This window comes from Trachypithecus francoisi, unplaced genomic scaffold (genome assembly GCF_009764315.1).
Source record: "Trachypithecus francoisi isolate TF-2019V2 unplaced genomic scaffold, Tfra_2.0 Lachesis_group15, whole genome shotgun sequence".
In the NCBI taxonomy this organism is placed as follows: Eukaryota; Metazoa; Chordata; class Mammalia; order Primates; family Cercopithecidae; genus Trachypithecus; species Trachypithecus francoisi.
The window spans coordinates 86,845,986-86,868,871 of NW_022681460.1; the positions used below are offsets into that span (position 1 = coordinate 86,845,986).

The 22,886-nt window shown below is 38.7% G+C and overlaps 1 protein-coding gene across 6 annotated transcripts in view; it reads left to right on the forward strand.

The window, feature by feature from the left end:
- SAMD3 (sterile alpha motif domain containing 3) overlaps nt 1-22,574 on the forward strand; it is a 68,232-nt gene extending 45,658 nt beyond the window's left edge. For all 6 annotated transcript variants that reach the window (XM_033235490.1, XM_033235489.1, XM_033235485.1 and 3 more), the window contains 4 exons: nt 11,765-11,965; nt 20,678-20,849; nt 21,460-21,542; nt 22,085-22,574. In XM_033235490.1, the coding sequence (XP_033091381.1) occupies nt 11,765-11,965; nt 20,678-20,849; nt 21,460-21,542; nt 22,085-22,369 (741 nt within the window). In that variant the 3' untranslated portion in view covers nt 22,370-22,574. The remainder of the gene's footprint in view (nt 1-11,764; nt 11,966-20,677; nt 20,850-21,459; nt 21,543-22,084) is intronic.
- The last annotated feature ends 312 nt before the right edge of the window (nt 22,575-22,886 follow it).

Below are 22,886 nucleotides of genomic sequence, written 5' to 3' on the forward strand. Positions count from 1 at the left end.
ATGAAAATGTTGGATTTAAAAGCTTAGAGGAATTGTGTGGAACTGCATGGCAAAGTAAGATTGTACTTTATACAGTAGCATTTTTTTTGGTCATAATCCTTAAGTGTTAAAGTTGAATGAATCAAACTCCTTACTTCATGGCACATTATCACTGTTGCCCTGTGCTGGATCTTTCTCTGGTTTTATTATTCCTTTCTGTCCCCATTTCTATCTGCCTTTCTCCACACTTCTGACTGTAGGGAACCATTTTAAAGTGTTTCATATGTATTTTTTGTTTGTTTGTAAATGTTCCAGAATGTGTTCTGTCATTTGGGATTCATGTATATTTGATTTAACATAAATGGGGATTCTTTACCTCTTTCAATTTCACCTTTTAAACTGACAGTCTTTTAAAGATTCATTCGTGTATATTTCAAGTCCATTGATTTTAACCATTATAGAGTACTCTTGCCTCAAGTCCTGTTCCCACTACAAATTGCACTGCAGAGAACACCGTTATACATACCTGGTTATGAAGCTGTGTGTGCTTTCTTTGGGTTGCACATCCAGAAGTGGAACTGATGGGGCTCAAGGCATGCATGTACTTAATTTGACCAGTTGCTCTTCAAAACGACTTTGCTAATCTCACTTCCACACCAGTGCAGATCCCTGTATTCTGGCCAACGCTTACCATTATCTAGCCTTCAAAATGCTGCCAAGACTAATAGGTATAAAGTATAATTTCATTCTTGTTGTGATTTACATTTCCATGGATTACTGAGTCTGGGCGTCTCTTCATATGTGTGTTAGCCTTTTGCATCTCTTCTAGAAAATTACCTCTTTAGATCCATTGCCTATTTTCTAATGGGTTTGCATCTTTTTCTTGTTGATTTGTAGACTGCAGTCTTTCCCATGCCCCAAGTCACAAAGTTTCTCCCTTATTCTTTCTTCCATTATGTTTGTAATTTTAACTTTCATGTTTAAATCTTTAAGTCATCTGCAGTTCATCTTTGAGCTAATAATTTTGTTTTCTTGAAGCAGAATACAAAGGATGTAAATACCATTTACATCTCAGCTGGAGCTTTTGCTTATCTCTCTGTGTTTTTTTGTTTGTTTTTGTTTTGTTTTGTTTTCTAACTGCAATGGAGTTTTCTTGATTTGGAGGCTTTTTTTTTTTTTTTTTTTGAGGCGGAGTCTCGCTCTGTCGCCCGGACTGGAGTGCAGTGGCCGGATCTCAGCTCACTGCAAGCTCCGCCTCCCGGGTTTACGCCATTCTCCTGCCTCAGCCTCCCGAGTAGCTGGGACTACAGGCGCCCGCCACCTCGCTCGGCTAGTTTTTGTATTTTTAGTAGAGATGGGGTTTCACCATGTTAGCCAGGATGGTCTCGATCTCCTGACCTCGTGATCCGCCCGTCTCGGCCTCCCAAAATGCTGGGATTACAGGGTTGAGCCACCGCGCCCGGCCGATTTGGAGGCTTTTAATGTTATGTAGGTGGATAGATTATTTTACCTTTGTCAGTTAGTTTAGTCTACATTTGGTTTCTGTTTTGCTTTAAGAGTTTTAAATAAGTAACTTAGTCCTATTAGTTTCTTCAAAATTTCTTTTAATTTCATCTGCTAAGAGGTCTTCATTTTATGATGTATTCATTAATTCTGATTTCAAGTTCCTACAATGTATGTTGTCTTCTCCAGAAACAACAGTTGTTTGAGGTTTTTAGTTTCTTGTTTATCATATTTCTAGTAGTTCTATTTATCATTGAAAGTGAAGTACTGAAGTCTCCAACTATAATTCTGGAATTGTCTATTTTTCCTTTCAGTTCTGTCAGTTTTTGTCTCATGGTTTTGGGGGCTCCTTTGTTAGGTGTATATAAGTTTATAATTGCTATATCTTCCTGATGTAACCCTCCTTGCCCCGTTACTTACCAGTTTAACCGATTCTTTGCCTTTGTACAATCAGCAGGATTGTACTTCTCCACCCCCTTGAAGTTAGGTATGGTCACAAGGCTGGCCAATGAAATGTGAGCAGATGTCACATGCGCGTTAAAGATCCAGCATACAATTCCTCATTTACCTCTTTTTTCAGTGACAATTGACAACATTCTAGATGATGGAGCCATGTCCTTGGGTAAGGAGGATTAGGAGCAGGGCCCCAAGATGGGCATGTCACATGTGTGATAAACTTTTGTCACTATAAGGTGTGGGAGTTGTCAGATGCAGCAGCGTAATCTTGCCTGTTGCAGGTAATACCAGGGACTCCAAACACACTATGTCAATCATTGGATCCACTTCTCTGTGATTCTCCTGTGCCTGTGCTGGCTTCATGAAGCAATGAAGGCATTTTTTGAGGATCAGGTTAGTCCTGCCATCCTCCCTTGTGATTTTACAATCTGTGTCCTTGTACCATCTTTAGCATGGGGAAATATATGAGAGTTATTGCCATTTGTTATAATAAGAACACTTAGAACATAGGGAAAAAATGATTTTGCTTTAAGTAAAAACACCTAGTTTTCATTTTTACAGCTAATTTATTTGAAGATTCTTTCTAGGCCCTCAGTACTAGGTATACATTGTCTCTTTTGTGAATTTAATTTTAGGAACATTCTCTAAGTCTGAAACATAGAGGAAAAAATACCTAACATTTTACCTCATTCTGATGTGACATATTCTATCAAATATATACTGGAACAACATGACAATTTCTTTAGAGAGGATAACTTGTGCCTCTATTTTTTTTTTTAACCTACTTTATGTGTAGGATACTGATGCATGGATTTGATAAATGCTTTTAGGATGTTCTCGTATTCCATAGTCTTCCACATATTTGCTAAATAAGTTAGTTAACTAACTACCAGGTGTTAAATTATTAACACTATACCTATAATTCATTTCTCTCTTAAAACATTTTATTTTCCTACTTATTGGGTACATATATACCCTATAGCTTTGAAAGCTATGAAATAGCTTTGTGTGTTAGATTTCTTAGGCTTAGAAATAAAATATAATTAAAGTTATGCAAAAACTACCTAGTGAGTCAAATGTTAAGAATATTTACTAAGTTTCTTTGGATTTATCTTATGACAGTTACTGTTGTTTTTTTACTAGGCCTGATACATAATGATTTATTGTATAAATACTAATTATTTTATAGCCTTTTCCACAGATGTTTCTCTCATGATAGAAAATTGAACAAGACAGCAAAAGTTGAAGAAAAATCTTGACAGTTAATTTCATTCTACATAGAGTGCAATTACTGTCATTAGCAGGTGGCATATTTACTAATACTGCAAAGTTTTACAAGTAAGCTGCACACTTGGAAACATGGGGCAAGGTTGCATGGGTGAAACTCTGCCCACTGATTGACTGAGACACATGCCTGAATGCTAAGCTAAGCTACTGTTCCAGTTCCATAGGCGGTACATCATTTCCAAGTCAATACTTGATGACAATAGAATTGGAAATGAGGATGACTGGGATTTGGTATGAGGAAACCCCTAGTATCTAACACAACACTGTCCAATAGAAATATAATATGTGCTGCTTATGTAATTTTTAATTTTCTAGTAGCAGAAATTTTTAAAAAGTAAAAAGAGGCAAATGGAATTAATGTTAATAGTAGATTTAACTCACTATATGCAAAATATTATTTCAACATGTAATCATTCTAAAAAATTGTTAATGAGATATTTTACATTCTTTTTTTGCATACTAAATATTTGAAATACAGTGTTTGCAGCTTACATTTCAATTTGGGCTATCTCTGGCAGAGGGGAAAAAAGCCAGGTTCAGTGGCACATGCCTGTAGTCCCAGCTACTTGGGAGGCAAATGCAGGAGGATTGCTTGAGCCCAGGAGTTAGAATCCAGCTGGGCAACATAGCAAAACCCACTCTTCTATTAAAAAATAATAAAAATGACAATAAAAATTGTTAAAAGTTAGAAATATCAATTTGGGCTAGTCACATTTCAAGTGCTCAGAAGCCACATGTGGCTAGTGGCTACCCTACTGGACAGCTGAGATAAATACACCCTTTGGGTAGTTAGAGAATGAGTGAGATGACAATCTACAGAGAACATTATAGTCAGCAGGGAGTATGTCCAGTTATTTGCTGGTGATGTTCAGAAGCTACAGTCCACAGTCTTAGGTATGGAACCTTTATTTACATAGTGCCTTTAAAGTAGATTTTTCTTAGGGTATTTATAAGAATTATTCAGGGACCAGATGCAGTGATTCATGCCTGTAACCCCAGCACTTTGGGATCTGAAGTGGGAGAATCCCTTGAGCCCCGGAGTTCAAGACAAGCTTGGGCAACATGGCAAGATACCATTTTCTTAAAATATTATTTTAAAGAGAATTATTCAATTTTCATAACACGATACTCTCTTTGTAAACTTATTCAGATTGTGGGATATAGAACAAAGTTATCTTTATCAAAGTCAAGATGAGTTTTTATTCATTTCTGGGAGATAAAAAAAAGCTATAATTACATTTTTAACCATGCCGTCTTACTACTTCAAAAGCAGTCTCATTCTTCCGTTGAAATCAAACTTACAAATATTCTCCTCCTTATTTCTGTTCCAGCTGTCAGCTTAAACTAAAAGTTGGCTATAACTATGCTCTGCTATTACAACCAACTCTCTGGGAGCTTAGGTTGCTGTGGTGTTGGAGTAGACAGACCACTCTATGTTGCCAAAACTGGTGTGGTAAAGGAAGCGTAGCATACACTCTATACAATTTGTTTGGCTGTAACTCAGGTTAATGTTCTGGTTAATTTATGCTGATTCCTGTAAAGTCACACATCTCACAGGTGAGTCCTACATTTCCCTTCAGTGTATTTCTTGGCCTGAAGTGATCTCTTTCCTGCTTCATGTCTTCTTCCATTGATTCCTCCTTGAGCACGGCCCTCCCTTAACTTTCTCTACTGGGACAGACATCTTGAAGTCAACAGTCAGCAGCTGTTTGCAGCTGCTGTTCTGTAAGATTCAGACATTTCTTACTCACTAGTTCCCTCATTTCAATGTGCACTGTTAAAGAAATTAGCCTGTTAGAGAAGTGGGGAACTACCCTAACAGAAACCTGAACACCTGAGCATCTCTGTGCTTGTAAAAGTCACTTCCCCTCTGAGGTTCTCAATTTGCCCATCAGTAAAGTATGAGGCTGGACTAGGTGATTTCTAAGTTATTTCCAGCTTTAATAATATGTAAATCATTATCAGTATATCTAATAATATATAAATCTAATAATATGTAAATTATTAAAATGGTGAGATTTAAAATTCTGATGTAGCCTTCTAATAATTAGGAAAATCACTTCGGTCTAGGATAAAACCCATCAACACTGTGTTAATCCCATCAGTCTGATCAGGTGGAAGCTCTCTAGAAACATTATTTTCATGATCGGGTAAGAATTTTGGAGGAAGTAGTACATTATATGTACAGTAGTATCTAAATGTCAGTAGATGAAAGAAAGCTGCTTAATTAAAACATTTTTGTGTACTTTAAAAAATTAGAATGTTTTCTTAAGAAATTGTCATTCTATGCATTTGAGACATACAGAAGAAAAAATATATATAACATATATGTAATTTATGAGACAAAATAAACACTGTTAACCCAACATTTAACTTTAGACTAGAACACTGCCTGCACCGTTGTGTGTGCCTGAGTTTTCCTCCCCTCTCCCATCACCTGCCTCTCTAACACCATGGGCCTCTAGAAGTAATCACTACTCTGAATTTTATGTTTATCATTCAACTGTTTTTAAAATAAATGATATTGTCACATATGCATGAATTCTTAAGAGATATATTGCTTAGTTTTGCTTGTTTTTTTTCAAGCACATATTTTATTTGAATAAATCCTCTGAGGTCCATTTTTATGTTCAACAGTTTAAAACATATACAAACAAAGCTTGAAAGTAAATGAAGATCTCACATATCTGTAACTTAACTTAAAGTTGTTTTTTTTTTTTTCTTTTCACCACCTTCCACATTTTACATTTGAAACTCCTTGGCTCCGTTGACAATCCATTGTCCTGGTTCTCCTGCTCCTATAATTTTCTCCCTTTCTAGAAATCTAAATCTAGATAATTTATAAGAAATATCAAATCTGTATCTCTGCATTCACAAGTTTCCTAGCTATTCTTCCAACCTCCATTAAAAGATTTCATCGCTTTTAAGTTCCAGCTTTAAACCCTGGCCCTCTATGGTTTTCCACAATCTTCAGATTCGCTCTACTAAACTTTCCCGTAACATGCTCTGCCCTTCCTGTCTCTCCACCCAGAACTGTCCTTTCTTCTTTCAAATTCTATTATCCCTTAAAATCTGATCAGTTCCTCATCTTCCACGAATTTTCCTTCACTACCCTAGCCTAAAACAAATTCTAGTTTTGCTTGTTTTTGAGATTTACAAAATGATATGAAAACTTTATGTTAACTTTGATAAGTTCCTTTTTTTCGCCCAATGTAATGTCACTGGAATTCATCCAGGTTGTTCAGTTGAGTGTAGTTTATTCGTTTTCCTGTCAGTTTAATCTATTGTGACAGGCAACCAGTTTATTTGGCTCTTCTCTTCTTAACAGATATTTGATTTGTTTCCAGTTTTAGCTGTTATGAACTATGCTGCTGTGATTATTCTTGTATGTGTGTCTTGAAGCATATGTGAAAGCTTTTTTCAAGGATTTATACTTAGGAGTGGATTTGCTGGCTCACTGGCTCACAGGGTGTGCAGATATTCAACTTTATAAGACAGTGCCAAATTATTTTCCTGGATGATTAAGCTCCCTAAGCAGCACTTGTTAATCATCTGATTTCTTTTCCACTCACCCCACCCCCATGCAATGCTACCACCCCACTTCCAATCTATTGGGAATAAAATGGTACCATGTTTGGTTTCCATTTCAGTTATGTATGAGGGTGATCATCTTTTCATATGTTTATGAAATATTCATGTTGCCTCCTCTGTAAAGTGTCTGTTCATGTCTTTTGCCTATTTTTCTATGAGGCTGCCCTTTTTTTCAATTTACTTGTAAAAATCCTTTGTATATTCTGTATTCTACTCCTTTTCTAATTATATCGGTTACAAATATCTTCTCACAGTTTGTGCCTCGCCTTTTAAATTTCTTTCTTGTGTCTTTTGACAAGGAAAGACAAGGTTGCAATTTTAATGTAGTTAGAGTTATCAGTCATTTATCTTATGATTAGTGCTTTTGAGGCAGGAGAATAGGGTCTGGAGGCAGGAAGCCTAAGGCCAATTTACACCAAATTCCTAGAACTGAATCAAAAGGAAAACCCCAACTTACCAAGCCCAGGTAACAAAGGGATCAGAGGCTACTCCCTTTGCAACCTCCCACCTGCCTCTGTGTGGCAGATGAAAAAACAGAAAGTCGTCTGTATTAGTCTGTTTTCACACTGATAAAGACATCCTGATAAATGTATCATGACAAAGACATCCCTGAGACTGGGCAATTTACAAAAGACAGAAGTTTATTGAACTAACAGTTACACATGATTGGGGAGGCCTCACAATTATGGCAGAAGGCAAGGAGGAGGAAGTCACATCTTCTGTGGATGGCAGCAGGCAGAGAGAGAGCTCCCGTTTTTAAAACCATAGGATCTTGTGAGACCCATTCACTATCATGAGAACAGCACAAGAAAGACTTGCCCCCATGATTCAATCATTTCCCATCTGGTCCCTCTCACAACACGTGGGAATTAAGGGAGCTACAAGATAAGATTGGGTGGGGACACAGAGCCAAACCATATCAATCTCTGATTGGTCCCCTCTTGCAACCAATCAGACTGGTAGCAGGCCTAGTCTTCATTTGCATTGGGATATAATTTTGTTACTTCACTTCAGCCTCTGGTCCCTTCCTACAACCAATCAGACATTTGCATAGAGTGTAACTTTGTAACTTCACTTCAGTCACTGATTGGTCACCTTCCACAACCAATCAGACTGGTTGTGGGCCTCTCCTTTATTTACATAGGGGGTAAACAGAGTCACCAATGGGAAACCACTAGAGACTATTTAAAATCCAGAAAGTTTTCTTGAGCAGCCAGCTTGAGCCTGCTCCCACTCCATGGGAGTGTACTTTCATTTCAATAAATCTGTATTTTTGTTGCTTCTTTATTTCATGGCTTTGTTATGCGTTTCTTCCAATTCTTTGTTCAAGACACCAACAACTTCGATGATTTGTAGTCAAGGCCCTCCACTGGTAACCCTTTTAAAAAGGAAATCCTTTCTTACCTTGAAGTGATAAGAAATATTTCTATATTTTCTTTAAATTTTTTTAAGTTTTTGCTCTTAAAATTTAACTTCTTAAGCCATATGGAATTTTTTTTTTCTTATGGATAGAAAATTTTCTTGCACCTTTTAGAAAATAGTCCTTCTCTTCCTCAGATTCGTAAAGCCATCTCTGTTGTTTCCATGGCTCTGTGTCTATAAGCTCTGCTGTTTTCCACTAGCAAAGTCATCTATCCCTGCATCAATACCAACTTCCTTACTTACATAGCTATAAAATGTCTTGATACTTTCCCATCACTGCCTTATTATTCTTTAGGAATGCCTTGGTTATTCTTTAGGTTTTTAATCTTTCAAGTGAGTTTTAGAATCAGCTAGACAAGTTCTGATAAAAAAAAACTTGTGGTTTTCGATAGGTTTGGGATTTTGACAGAAATATCAAATCAACAGCTCTACTTGGAGAAAGATGACTTTCTTACAATATTGAACCTTTCTGGCTGTGAACATAATAGACTATCCATTTATTTAAGTCTCACTAATATTTTATAGTTTCATAATTTTCTTAAAAGTCTTGCACATTTTTTGTTAGTTTTATTCCTAGGTATCTTACAAGTTTTTTTGCAATTTAATTTTTTTTCCAAAATATAACTGTACAAAATTTTATTTTCTATGTTAGTATATGTTAGAATATTTATCTTGTATTCAGTTGCTCTGAAAAACTCAGTTGTAACAAATTATATCTGCATAATTTTAAGTTTTCTTTTGAACAATCACATAATCTATGAATAATGACAATTTTGTTTCTGTCTTTTTAATTTTTATACCTTTTATTTACTTATCTTACTACTCTAACTGGAATTTCAGTATAGGCTGAGTAAGAGTATAATAAATCATCTTTGTGTTGCTTCTGATTTTAAAGATTATTCTTTTACAATTTCACCATTAAAAATCATATCTGTCAGGTGCGGTGGCTCATGCCTGTAATCCCAACAATTTGGGAGGCCAAGGTAGCAGATCACTTAAGCCCAGGGGTTCAAGACCAGCCTGGGCAACATGGCAAGACCTGTCTCTACAAAAAGTACAAACATTAGCCAGGTGTGGTGGCAGGGCCCTGTAGGTCCATCTATTGGGATGCTGAAGTGGGAGGATCACTCATGCCTGGGAGTTTGAAGCTGCACTGAGCTGTGATCACTCCACTGCACTTCAGCCTGGGTGACAGACACAGTGAGACCTTGTCTAAAAAAAAAAAAATTATGTTAACTATAGGTTTTTTGGTATGTAACTTTATAGGTTTTGAAAATTTCTGTTATTCTGACAAAAGTGTTTTTCTTTAATCATAGAAGAACATTATATAAGATACTTTTTCTGCATTATTTGAAATGGTCATGTTTTTTCATCTTTAGTTAATGTTTAGATAATCCAAATAAAATTACAGAACTGTTGTAATTTTATTATTATCATTTATTTGTTTATTGAGATGGAGTCTCACTCTGTTGCCCAGGCTGGAGTGCAGTGGCGCGATCTCGGCTCACCACAACCTCGGCCTCCTGGGTTCAAACGATTCTCCTGTCTCAGTCCCCTGGGTAGCTGGGATTACAGGCGTGCACCACCACATCTGGCTACGTTTTTGTATTTTTAATAGAGACAGGGTTTTACCACGTTAGCCAGGCTGGTCTCAAACTCCTGACCTAAGGTGATCCGCCCGCCTCAGCCTCCCAACATTTATTATTATTTTTGTAGAGATAGAGCCTTGCTATGTTGCCCTGGCTTCTCTCAAACTCCTGGCCTCAAGTAGCCCTCAGCCTCAGCCTCCCAAAGTATTGGGATTACTGAGTGTGAGCTGCTGTGCCAAACTATTCATACACCACATTTCTCAAAACCTACTCTTTTCTGCCCCGAATCTTTCTCTAACAGTGGCCCCCAAATTGAGATTTTAATATGATAGTATGTGAAACATAATGGGTAAATCAATCATGTTTTCTTTTAATTTACTATAGTTCCCTACCAATTTCAAACCACCCTTGAGTTTCTGAGGTATAATAAATTCAAGTTAGTTGTTCCTTGTTTCTAATATCTGCACCTTTGTTCATCAGTGAGAGTGACCCGCACTTTTCCTCTCTTACACTGTTCTTTCAGGTTTGGGGATCAATGTCATAGAGGTTTGGTAGGATGGGTTAGAGAGTATTCTTTTTTTTTTCCTTCCTTTTTTCTTTTATTTTTCTTTCTTTCTTTTTTCTTTTTTTTGAGACAGTCTCACTCTGTTGCCCAGGCTGGAGTGTAGTGGTGTGATCTCAGTTCACTGCAACTTCCGCCTCTCAGTTCAAGCAATTCTCATGCCTCATCCTCCCAAGTAGCTGGGATTACAGATGTGTGCTACCGTGTCCGGCTAATTTTTGTATTTTTAGTGGAGGTGGGGTTTCGCCATGTTGGCCAGGCTGGTCTTGAACTCCTGGATTTAGGTGATCCTACTGCCTCGTCCTTCCAAAGTGCTGGGGTTACAGGTATGAGCCACCATGCCTGGCCTCCTTTACTTTTTCTTGAAAATTTTTGCGTAAATTTGAACACTCTGTTTCAAAAGTTAAGCAGATTTTCTCTGTAAAACCCTCAAGTCTTTCTTGATATTTTCTTTGTGGAAATACTTTTATCTTCCAATTAAATTTATGTAAGATTATAGGAACTTCTTCTTAATTTTGATAATTTTATTTTTCTAGGAGTTTGTTCACTTGGTTTAGGTCTTGTTAGTCATTCTGTGTCCACAGAAAGTAGATCTACTGAGGCTTTCCTATGTGTTCGCAAAAGCCTTGATATAAGAGGACTGTAGGTTCCTTATAGTCTTTTTCATCCTTTATAGGTATCATCTGTTCGCATTCTGGTCAGCTAGATGGTTGATCAACTTTCATTTATGTGCAGTTCAGCTGACTGTCCTCTTAACTCATATTTCTAGAAAGATATTTTTCTTATTTCCTCAAAGCTGATTGTCTTAGATTTTCAACAAGAATAAGTGAGGTGTTTCTTAGCTGCCCCCACCCCACCCAACTTACCCTGTTGTATGGTGAATAAAATTATTAATGATTTAGCATCAGAAAATAACCAGTTATTATTTTGAATTTGGATTATATGGCGTGGTACAGCAGCTATAAAAAGTCATTTAAAAAGAAAAAAGATAAACAATAGTAATAACAAAACCTTAATACTTTAAAAAAATCTTCTTAACATTTTATCTTCTAAAATTTAAATGCATAGAAATGAGCAACATTTTATTCAGTGGGAACCTTCTGGATAATCTATCTCCATATAAAAGGATAACGCAGGAATTAAAGTAACTCTTTTAGATCTTTCAAAAGAATAGATTATAATTCCATGATAAGTAATTAACTATCTAATTTATTGTCATTAAAGAGTGTCCATTTATTAGTTATGTTCAATGTCAAGTGTAACCAGGCATGGTGATCCTCACCTTAGGAATGAGCTAAGAGTGTGCAACAACAGCCTGAAATTCATGTTTTCATAGAAACATGGAATCCATTGATAGGTTGAAAATGTTTTGCAGGAAGAAGCTGTTTGTTTTGATTCTGAGCTGGATGAACATATTAAGTGGTTCCAGCAGGAATATGTGAAAACAGAAAAGGACTGGAGAGAAATTGACAAAAGAATGAGCCAAACTTTGGAAATAAGAAGAAAGATGATTGGCAGCCGAACACCTCTGAAGGACATTCTTAAACTATTTCCTTTCTTGAAGTGCCCTTATCAGGTATCTTTATTCACTTTATTCACTATATATATATTATATATAGTATATATATGTATATATAGTATATGTAGTGTATATATGTATATATAATAGAGTATATGTAGTGTATATATACACATACACACATATATATTTTCATATTTTATAAATATATATATATATATATTTTTTAGACAGAGTCTTGCTCTGTTGCTCAGGCCGGAGTACAGTGATGCGATCTCAGCTCACTGCAACCTCTGCCTCCCAGGTTCAAGCAATTCTCCTGCCTCAGCCTCCTGAGTAGCTGGGACTACAGGTGTGTGCCACCATGCCCGACTAATTTTTGTATTTTCAGTAGAGATGGAGTTTCACCATTTTGACCAGGCTGGTCTTGAACTCCTGACCTCAGGTGATCTGCCTGCCTCAGCCTCCCAAAGTGCTGGGATTACAGTGTCCAAATGGATTTTTCTCTCTTTCCTCTTGGAGTGGTAACAGGACAGCAGAGCAAGACAGTGGGGGTGAATCTCAGTGGGATGTGAGGCCCAAAGGGCTGCAAGCAGAGTCATTTGACAGGAGTTTCAGGAAGCGGACCCTCCCCACCCACCCTCTTTCCTAACCCTGAAAAAGGAATATTAAAAAAAAAAAGAATTTCAGTAAGCGTATCCAGATAATAGGCACTGGCTGCCTTCAGAACTAAAGAGTTCTGTGTCATTGGACATATTGTGGAGGCCAGTGGATCATCACTTAGGGGCATTTTGACAATCTGAATCATTATCCCCTGTCATGCTTTTATATAATCAAGGGAGTTTATTAAGGAACTGTTATTATGCATTCTTACTAAAAATATGTTTCCTTTATGATCCCACATAATTTCATAAGTGTTCTTAAAAATACATGAAGTTTAGCACCAGGCATGGTGGCTCACGCCTGTAATCCCAGCACTTTGGGAGGCTGAGGTGGGTGGATTGCTTGAGCCCAGGAGTTCAAGACCTGCCTGGGCAACCTGGTAAAACCCCATCTCTACTGAAAGAATAAAAATTACCCGAACTTAGTGGTGCATGCCTGTAGTCCTAACTATTCTGGGAGACTAAGGCAGGAGGATCACCTAAGCCTAGGGAGGTCAAGGTTGCAGTGAGCCACGATTGGGCCACTGTACTCCAACTTGGTGACACAGTGAGACCCTGTCTCAAAGAAAAAAAAAATATATATATATACATATATATATATATATATATATGAAATGTAATGGGTAAATCAATCAAACATCCTTCCATTTAGTTCACTTAGAGTGGCCATTCAAGGGTCTTTCACAATTTTAGTGTAATTTTTGGTGGTGGTATATAATGAAAGATCATCAAAGGTTTTACCTGAGAACATAGTTCATGGAGAAATTCTATGTATTCAATTAACCAAATTAAACATGAAACATCTACATATTTTTCTCCTGAGCAAAGGGAATTAGGAATTGCCTGTAAGTATTATTTTAATAGTGACATAAGTAGCAAATGTCTGAATGCTCCACGGTAACAGCATGTTCTCAGTGCTTTCCAAGGATTAATCTACCTAATCCTCTCAGCAACCATACGGTGGCTTTCGCTTGTTTCCCCTTCATCTTCGGGTTATTAGGAACTGTAATAGCCAGTCGCCTCTGGCTATTAGAAAAGTATGCCAAATGGACACAGCTGCAAAATACAGTCTTAAAGCAAGCCTGTCAAACTTATCGTCTATACACTCCTTACATGTAGAGAGCATGTTTTAATATTAACAGTTCCCAAAGTGCCTAGCAGAGCAACATGTGTGACACAGCAATGTCATCTTGCTTTTTTGAATGCTGAATGAATTAGTGGAGGTTGGTAAGGCTGTTGTGATCACTAATGTCGCAGCCTTAGGGGTCTTCATTGGAGTGCAGCTTACAAAGGCTTACTGATGAATATAAATGGACTATATTAAGCAGCTTTTTAAAGAACCATTGGTGACAGTAAGGTGGAGGTCTGTCACAGCTTATGTGAGGAGCAGAGATTTCAGATCTGAGGCTGTCCCCTGTGCTTTGTTAAGGCCTCCCACTGTGGCATAGGTGTATCTTCTGCACCATTCCTCAAGTATTTCACCCTTTATATCCAAAATATGGAGTATGGTTTTTGTAATGACTGTACTTATTGAATAGAGTTGCCTAGTGACTGTTTTTATTTACTTACTTACTTACTTATTTATTTATTTATTTATTGAGATAGAGTCTTACTTTGTCACCCAGGCTGGAGTGCAGTGGCACAATCTTGGCTCACTGCAGCCTCTGCCTCCCAGGTTCAAGTGATTCTCCTGCCTCAGCCTCCCAGGTAGCTGGGACTACAGGTGTACACCACCATGCCTGGCTAATTTTTATATTTTTAGTAGAGATGGGGTTTCACCATGTTGGTCAGGCTGGTCTTGGAACTCCTGACTTCAGGTGATCCACCTGCCTCAGCCTCCCAAAGTGCTGGGATTACAGCCGTGAGCCACTGCACCCGACCTTATTGATTGTTTTAAACAAAAGAACGAATCATTTTCGGTTTTTCCAGGAAGTACCTCCCTAACTCAGCCCTATGCAGCTGGGATTTCCAATTTATAAAACCCTTGTGTGCTTCCTAAAGTAAAAGCAAGTTTGACCTTACAAATACCTAGTTAACCAACAATTCCATAAGAAGACAGTTGTCCCTGCACCAAACCACCCCCACCGCCTGTTGCTCCCGCCATTGTGAAAACACTGAGTGCTTAGGGAGCTGGTGGAGACAGGGTGGCAGAACACTAGCAGCTGAGGTGGGGGGTGGTCCTGACTGTTAACACTGACCCTCCATCACCTCCATGCTCATTAACCTTCTTCCTCAAAAAACTTTCTTTCAACAGAATATTTAAAAATTCAGAATGTAACAATTTATTAGATTATCTAAAATATTATCAACTAGGAATGTGTTACTGGGATCTATTGGATGTTGCACAAGACAAGTAGGAGGGAGTTGAGAGAAGGAAAATACCAAACACAAACTGAAACCCTTCCCCAAATTTTCCAAAAATCCTTTCAAATGTCATAGTTTCTGCCTTCCTGAGAAACAATTTCAATCATCATCTCTTTAAGTGAAGTACATGAGAATCACCAGTAATAAAGTCTCAAAAAATTAAAAAAATAAAGAATCTGAGTTTGGTTTTGGCCCAAATGGAGTAACTGATACTGGCCTAGTCTTCCCACTGTTAACATGGATAAAGCTGGAAAAAAAAATATGTATGAGGCAACTGAACTCAGGCATTAGGCAACAGGCATTGCAGGACCCTGACCCTTGATAACAGAGAAAGACATAAGATGTGCCTCAGTTTTGTGCATGGGTTACTTTCTAGCTCATTGTACAGAATGGTGGGAGGCAAGCCGAATGCAGAGGTCTCACGGAGCTACACAGGAAGAGATCAGAGTTGAGGAATGACGAAGCAGCTGGCCTTTGTAGGACAGGCACTGGAGGAAAGCGGGCTAGAGCCGAAGTCTACACACGGATGCCCTGGGATCCTTGGTTGAGAGCTGAGACTTCACACAGTGTTGCTAATAAGAATTCAGGCCAGGTGTGGTGGCTCACGCCTGTAATCCCAACACTTTGGGAGGCTGAGGCAGGCAGATCACTTGAGGTCAGGAGTTCGAGACCAGCCTGGCCAACATGGTGAAACCCTGTCTCTACTAAAAATACAAAAATTAGCTGAGTGTGGTGGTGTACACCTGTAATCCCAGCTAGTTAGGAGGCTGAGGCAGGAGAATGGCTTGAACCTGGAAGGCGGAGGCACAGTGAGCCAAGATCATGCCACTGGACTCCAACCTGGGCGATGGAGTGAGTATTCTGTCTCAAAAAAAAAAAAAAAAGAAAAAAGAAAAAAGAATTCTGGCCCAGTGTGTAGAGACCCTGCAGAACACCTCAGGCATTCACCTGAGACTAGAAAACAATGCCTCATGAGTGAGAACCATGCCTAAGTTTGAGCCAGGACCTTAGCTAGGACTAAGGACAAACAACAAAACAAAATTGCCCAAAGAAATGATAAAATCAAGTCTGACAGGACCAGAAGATCAACCAGTAATTTATCTGCCTATCAGAACAAAATTTAACACCCTTTAAAGGAACATAATTTAATCCAGACTCCCCACTAGTGGACCATTAGAGGTTACAGTGAGCACTGCCATTCCCATTTCCAACTCTTGGTTCCTGGACCCATGAATTCTGGCTGTGGAAGAAACTGCACCGTGTCCTGGATACCGATTCAGAGCTTATACAGCCTGGGGGAACCTTGTCCCAGCCCCACAAGGTATTGCCACCTAGCTGGTGCTGTAACTGAGTCTTCAACAGGCCACTCCACCAGTCTGGCAAGCCAGCTGCTTCAGGACAGGATGGTGGGGAACATGATAAGACCAGTGAGTTCCATGTATCATCACCATAGGGAATCTCAGCAGAGAAATGAAATACATGCAGCAGAGAAATGAAATACATGCACACACGCACACACAAACCAAATTGAAATTCAAACATGAAAAGAACATTTATCTGAAATGAAAACATCACCATGTGCATAGGCTTAAGAGCATATGGGAAAATGAAAAGAAAGGAGCTGTGAATCTGAAGATAGATTAATAGGAATTATCCAATCTGAGTAACAGAAAGAAAAAGGATTAAGATGATTAATTTGGAGGACATCATCTGGGGTTGTGAAAAGGTGGGCTTTTTTTTTTTTGTTCCAATGTTTATTTTAGGTTCAGCAGGGGATACATAGTGCAGGTTTATTAAATAAGGAAACTGCATGTCGTGGGGGTTTAGTGTACAGGTTATTTCATCACCCAGGTAGTGAGCATAATACCCGATAGGTAGTTTTTTGATCCTCACCTTCCACCCACCCTCTAATCTCAAGTCGACTCCGGGGTCTATTGTTCCCTTCTTTGTGTCCATGTGGACTCAGTGGTTAGCTCCCACTTATAAGAAAGAACATGCAGTATCTGGTTTTCTATTCCTGCGTTAATTTGCTTAGAACAATGGCCTCCAGCTGCATCTATGTTGCTGCAAAGGACATGATTTCATTCTTTTTTATGGCTGCGTAGTATTCTATGGTGTACGTGTACACTTTCTTTATCCAGTCCGCTATTGATGGGCATCTAAGTGGATTCCATGTTATTACTATTGTGAATGGTGCTTCAGTGAACATATATGTGCATGTGTCTTTCTTTATATTCCTTTGGGTATATACCCAGTAATGGGATCCCTGGGTCAAATGGTAGCTCTGTTTTAAGTTCTTTGAGAAATCTCCAAACTGCTTTCCACAGTGGCTGAACTAATAATTTACATTCCCATTAGTAGTGCGTAAGTGTTGGAGAGGGAGGCTTTTCTGTGGCTGACCATTCACAGCTGAGAGCTTGGCTACACAGACGTTTGTGCTCATAAGTAAATACATTGAGATATAATGGGCGCCAGGTATCTCACTGTTGAAGAGAGTTAGAAGCTTGGGAAGGGGAAGGTTAGGAAAAGCCCTGTGGTATTGGTTTGGAAGTGAAAGTATCAATGTGAACTCATGGTTTTAGTCTTTATGTATGGCTATTTAATATTTACATATAGATATATAGTTATCGATATTTCTGGATCAATCGGTGCCTGTGTTTATGTAAATTAAAACATTTCCTAGATTTCTTCTAAGAGAAAGTCTAGAGCAATAACATGTCTGTAGCAAGTAGTACACCAGGGCCGAAATCTTTTTTTTTTTTTGGTTGGGTATTTTTTTGAGAGAGAGTCTCACTCTGTTGTCCAGGCTGGAGCGTCATGATCATGGTTCACTGCAGCCTCGGCCTCCCAGGGCTCAGGTGATCCTCCTACCTCAGCCTCCTGAGTATCTGGGACTATAGGCGTGTGCCACCATGCCTGGCAATTTTTTGTATTTTTTGTAGAGACGGATTTCGCCCTGTTGCTCATGCGGGTCTCAAACTCCTGGGCTCAAATGATCCTCCTGCCTTGGCCTCCCAAAGTACTAGGATTACAGGCATGAGCCACAGTGCCTGGCCTGAAATCTTAAGTTTTTAAAGATAATTCCTCATGAAAAGGAATCAGGGTTCTTGGAGAAATAGCTCACTACAGGGTTGGGGGCAAAACAAAAATGAAAACAACAACAAACCAAGACAAGTTTGAAATACTGTGTAATGCCAGAAATGAAGGAAGTTCTTGCACACTAATAAGGATATGCCAGGAGGGGATGGGAGTACGTTTGAAGCGGCTCCTACTGGCCAAGCCTGGGCAATTCAAGCAATTCTATAAATAATGAAAGGATCAGATTTGTAACTGTTTGGGTAAAATGGGAATTTATTAACCTCTAGTGATAGAAATAAATAAGTAAATATATGTGGAAGAAAAGAAACTATCTTAAAACAGAAAGCCAACTAATCCATGTAGAATGAATGGAATTAGAAAAGTTGCCATTTGGCAACTATTATAGTAGTACTTGATTCAGGCAAGAATCATTAATGGATGTGGAATCTGATAGATCAGAGTTATACAAGGAACAAGATATTTACATAAACTCAAGGTATTTCCTTACAAAATACAACATATATTAATTTTACAGTGGAAAAACCTGGTGAATTCCATTTTTAATCAAGTAATAAAAGTTATTATCTCCAATACTGGAACCAGTTACCATTTTGTTCTTCCAGATACAGTGAGAAATGCTAACATTCTTGCCAGAAATGCATATCTGAAATATCATAAAACTGCCAAGGAGAAATGTTCTACAAAGTAACTGGCCTCCACGTTTCAGAAACTGTCAAGGAAACTAACAAATTGTTTGAAACTGGAGACTACAGAGACTGTGGTATCTAAATCTCATATGTGATCCTGGATTAGATCCTGGACCTGTTAAGAACATGACCGGAACAACTGGCAAATTTGAATGGAATGTGTAGTAGATTTTCCTGAATTTGAGTGTCCTTGTACTTAGGAAATACACAATGAGGTATGAAGGAATAGTGTGGCATTATGTCTATAGCTCATTTTCAAACGGATCAGAAATTGGGGGAAGTTGCACAGGGGGCACTTGTAAGTTCTATTTACTATTTCTGCAACTTCAATGTAAACTTGAAATTATTTCAAAACAAAAAGTTAGAAAAGAAATTCTTAGGCTATGAGCCCAGAACAGTGGAGTATTCACCTTCTTCATCCTTCGCTTCACATCTTCCTGCTGAGAAAACAGTTTCCTAAGGGTATTAATCTAGATTAGTGGTCCACTGTGGGTTGCCTGGTAACAAAGACACTGTGCCTTATGCATTCCAGCTTTCTTTTTTTTTTTTTGAGACGGAGTCTTGCTCTTTCGCCCGGGCTGGAGTGCAGTGGCTGGATCTCAGCTCACTGCAAGCTCCGCCTCCCGGGTTTACGCCATTCTCCTGCCTCAGCCTCCGGAGTAGCTTGGACTATAGGCGCCCGCCACCTCGCCCGGCTAGTTTTTTGTATTTTTAGTAGAGACGGGGTTTCACCGTGTTAGCCAGGATGGTCTCGATCTCCTGACCTCGTGATCCGCCCGTCTCGGCCTCCCAAAGTGCTGGGATTACAGGCTTGAGCCACCGCGCCCGGCCGCATTCCAGCTTTCTGACAACTTAACTTTCAGACCTAATCTCTGGGCAATTTATAGTCTACCAAAGCATTCACGGAACAACGAGGCCCAGTGGGTAGTATGTGATTGTTCTTTCTAGTTTTAGGAAAAGCAAGTGTGGGTGGCTAATAATCTGATAATGCCACTCTGTCAAAAACAAGAGGGGGAGTGGTGGGGGGATCCTCTGAGGGGGAAGAATTCAGGCAGTGGTAGGAAGGGGTAGTTTGAGGAAAGGGGCTTCCATAAAGTAAACTGGTTTTGCTTTGACCTTGTAGTCCAATCTGCATATACATTGTTTCTTTTTCTTTCTTTTCAAGACAAGGTCTCACTAAGTTGCCCAGGCTGGAGTGCAGTGGCACAGTCTCAGTTCACTGCAGTCTTGATCTCCGCAGGCTCAGGCTATCTTCCCACCTCAGCCTCCTGAGTAGCTGAGACTATACACATGTGTCGCCATGCCCAGCTAATTTTTGTGTGTTTTGTAGAGACAGGGTTTTGCTGTGTTGCCCAGGCTGGTCTCAAACTCCTGGGCACAAATGATCCTCCTGCCCTGGCCTCCCAAAATGCTGGGATTATAAGCATGAGCCACAGTGTTCGGCCATATATCGTTTTTCACTGTTCACCTCTGTCTACTCTTACAGTGTTTCTAAAGCACTCTCCATTCCCTAAATTTAGGATACCATGGTTAGGTATTTTTCAGGGGTTGCTTCCTAAAATCAGTTTTGTTCTTTGCTGCTTGTTGAACAAGACGTAACAATGTAGTTTACCTAAAGAAATGTAAGCTCTTAGAATCTTAGCCGGGTAACCCAAAGAGCCTACATATGCATATACCCTTTGAATCCTCAATTTAGTTGAGTCTGCATCCAAAGTTCTAATTCTGTAGGTTTAGAAATTTGCCATGCCCATTATTTATCATTTCGCATTCATTTCAGGCTTTCATTCTTTTCTCCTCCCTCATCCTAAGGCTTTAATTCTCCACTAAAACTTCTAAATTATCAAGTACTTAGTTTAAACCAGCATTGAAAGCTTAATTCTAAAGGTTTTATGTCTTTATATTCTATATATTAGCTTTTCTTGTGATCTGATGTATGCACTGCTTTCTTCTTTTGTCAGATATTCAGAGAATTCCAACTTCTTACAAGAACAGATATTTATAAGAAAACAAGGCACATTTTGGAATCCTATTCAGAAAATATACTGACTTCTTTTTCAGTGGTGGACAATCCAATCAATATTCTATTGCAAGAAAAAATGAAACATTACACAGATGAAGACATGCTGAAATGTTAGTAAACCTTGTGGAGCAGCGTGATTTTGTCTGCTATCTGTCAGGATATCTAGAAAAGTTATGCTTTGGTAGTCAGTAAAATTCAGTAATTTCCATTTATTGAGTTTAAAAACTATATTTAAAAATTATTAAAAATTTACATTACTAAAGTATATTTAATAACAATTTTCAATATTTAAGTAATATTCAATATTTAAGTAATAAGGGAAACAACTGGTGGGGAAAAAAAGAAATTTTCAAATTAGGGGAGGAGGAGAGGTATAGATTTTAAAAGTATACTGGATATTGTAAAATTATATTTAGGGAACTAGTAACCTGCTAATTTTACAATACAAATCACAAGGGGCAGTATAAAATCTTCCTGGCTGATGGACAGACAGTACAGAACTCTGGTCTTCTCCTGGCAGTGCTCTGGAGGGCAGACATGAGATTTTGAACGTTTTATTAGAAGAGGGTGTGGTTTAAAAAGGTGTGAAACACTGATCTAAGAAGGTTAGTTTGTTTTCTGTCCAAGGTAACAAAAAATCCAGATGTTTCAATACTAGCTTAGCTTACAACTGCTAAAAGCTTATTTTTACTTCAAATGTTAACATATTTGCTTTGACAGACCTGAAGCTGACAGCCACATGTTTACTCCTCCCAGATGTTTTTGGGGATGATCCCAGTCTTTTTGTCATCATGAACGAACAGGTGTGTAGTATGTGAATGGCCACTGCTTTGACATTTTACATCTTCATGCGATTATTTATATATTTAATTAATTAATTTGTATTTTTGAGATAGAGTCTCACTCTGTTGCCCAGACTGGAGTGCAATGGCGCGATCTTGGCTCACTGCCACCTCTGCCTCCTGGTTCAAGCGATTCTTGTGCCTCAGCCTCCCGAGTAGCTGGGATTATAGGCATGCACCACCACGCCCAGCTAATTTTTGTATTTTTAGTAGAGACGGGGTTTCACGGTGTTGGTCAGGCTGGTCTGGAACTCCTGACCTCAGGTGATTCACCTGCCCTGGCCTCCCGAAGTGCTGGGATTACAGGCGTGAGCTACCGAGCCCAACCGCGGTAACTTATTTAAAAGCAAAGTTGGTGGCCTATTTTGAAGTATGTTTGTCGTATTTACAAATATGCTACATTGCAACAACCCCATTTATTGTAACACCATGATTAAATTCAGGTCTGTTTTATTCTTTAGCTATTTTACGTATCACAGTAATGACTCCATTCTTTTTTTCAGGTGCAAGTATCCACACCTGTGTTGGAAGTCAAAAACCCTTTCAACATGGAGGTCTGCGAATTTTCTTTATATTTAGAAAGGGAGAGGCTCACAAAGGTGGACGACTGTGTTACAGCCTTGGCTGTGCTAGTAGCTGCCTTTCACGTATTTGGGATTGAGTGTCCAAGAAGACTGTCCCAAACCTTCAACTTCCTAGAAACGTTGATTTTTGATATGCACAGTCCCTATTTTCCTTCTTTGAAAGAAAAGGAAAAGGAAGTAGGATTTCAACTCCCAGTCACTTAATAGCATGCCAAACACTGTACTGGAATTTACCTCTGGGAAAGCTGAAGCTTCATAAAAAATAGTTTTGATTTAGGGTTGTGGTAGAGGTAGGTATGAGAAAAATCATCTTGTATCATGGATGCTAATGAATTTCAGTGCTTTCTATCTTTACACTTAGATATTAAGTTCTTTGTGAAGTTCTGTAATAAAATTCTACTTCATTAAAGAGCTGTCGATTTATTTTGAGTTTTTAGAAATTCCATGGTTGAAGTTGTATTTCCAGAGGTGCCTCGGTTTTTTTGAAAGACACTGTACTCAAATCTTTCAGCTTCGAGAATGGCCTTGGACTGAACTCAGTGTGCACACTTAATGCCCAGGAGCTGCACATTTGCGGCCGACCTGTGGGCTGTCTCTTTGGTCTGAACATCACTTGGGAACATTTTGAACTTGCACATTTCAAGGTACACATGAACTCTTCTCTCCCTCAGGGGATCTGCCTTGCCCCAGGAGATCTGGTTGTCTTTCATCGCTTGTTGGG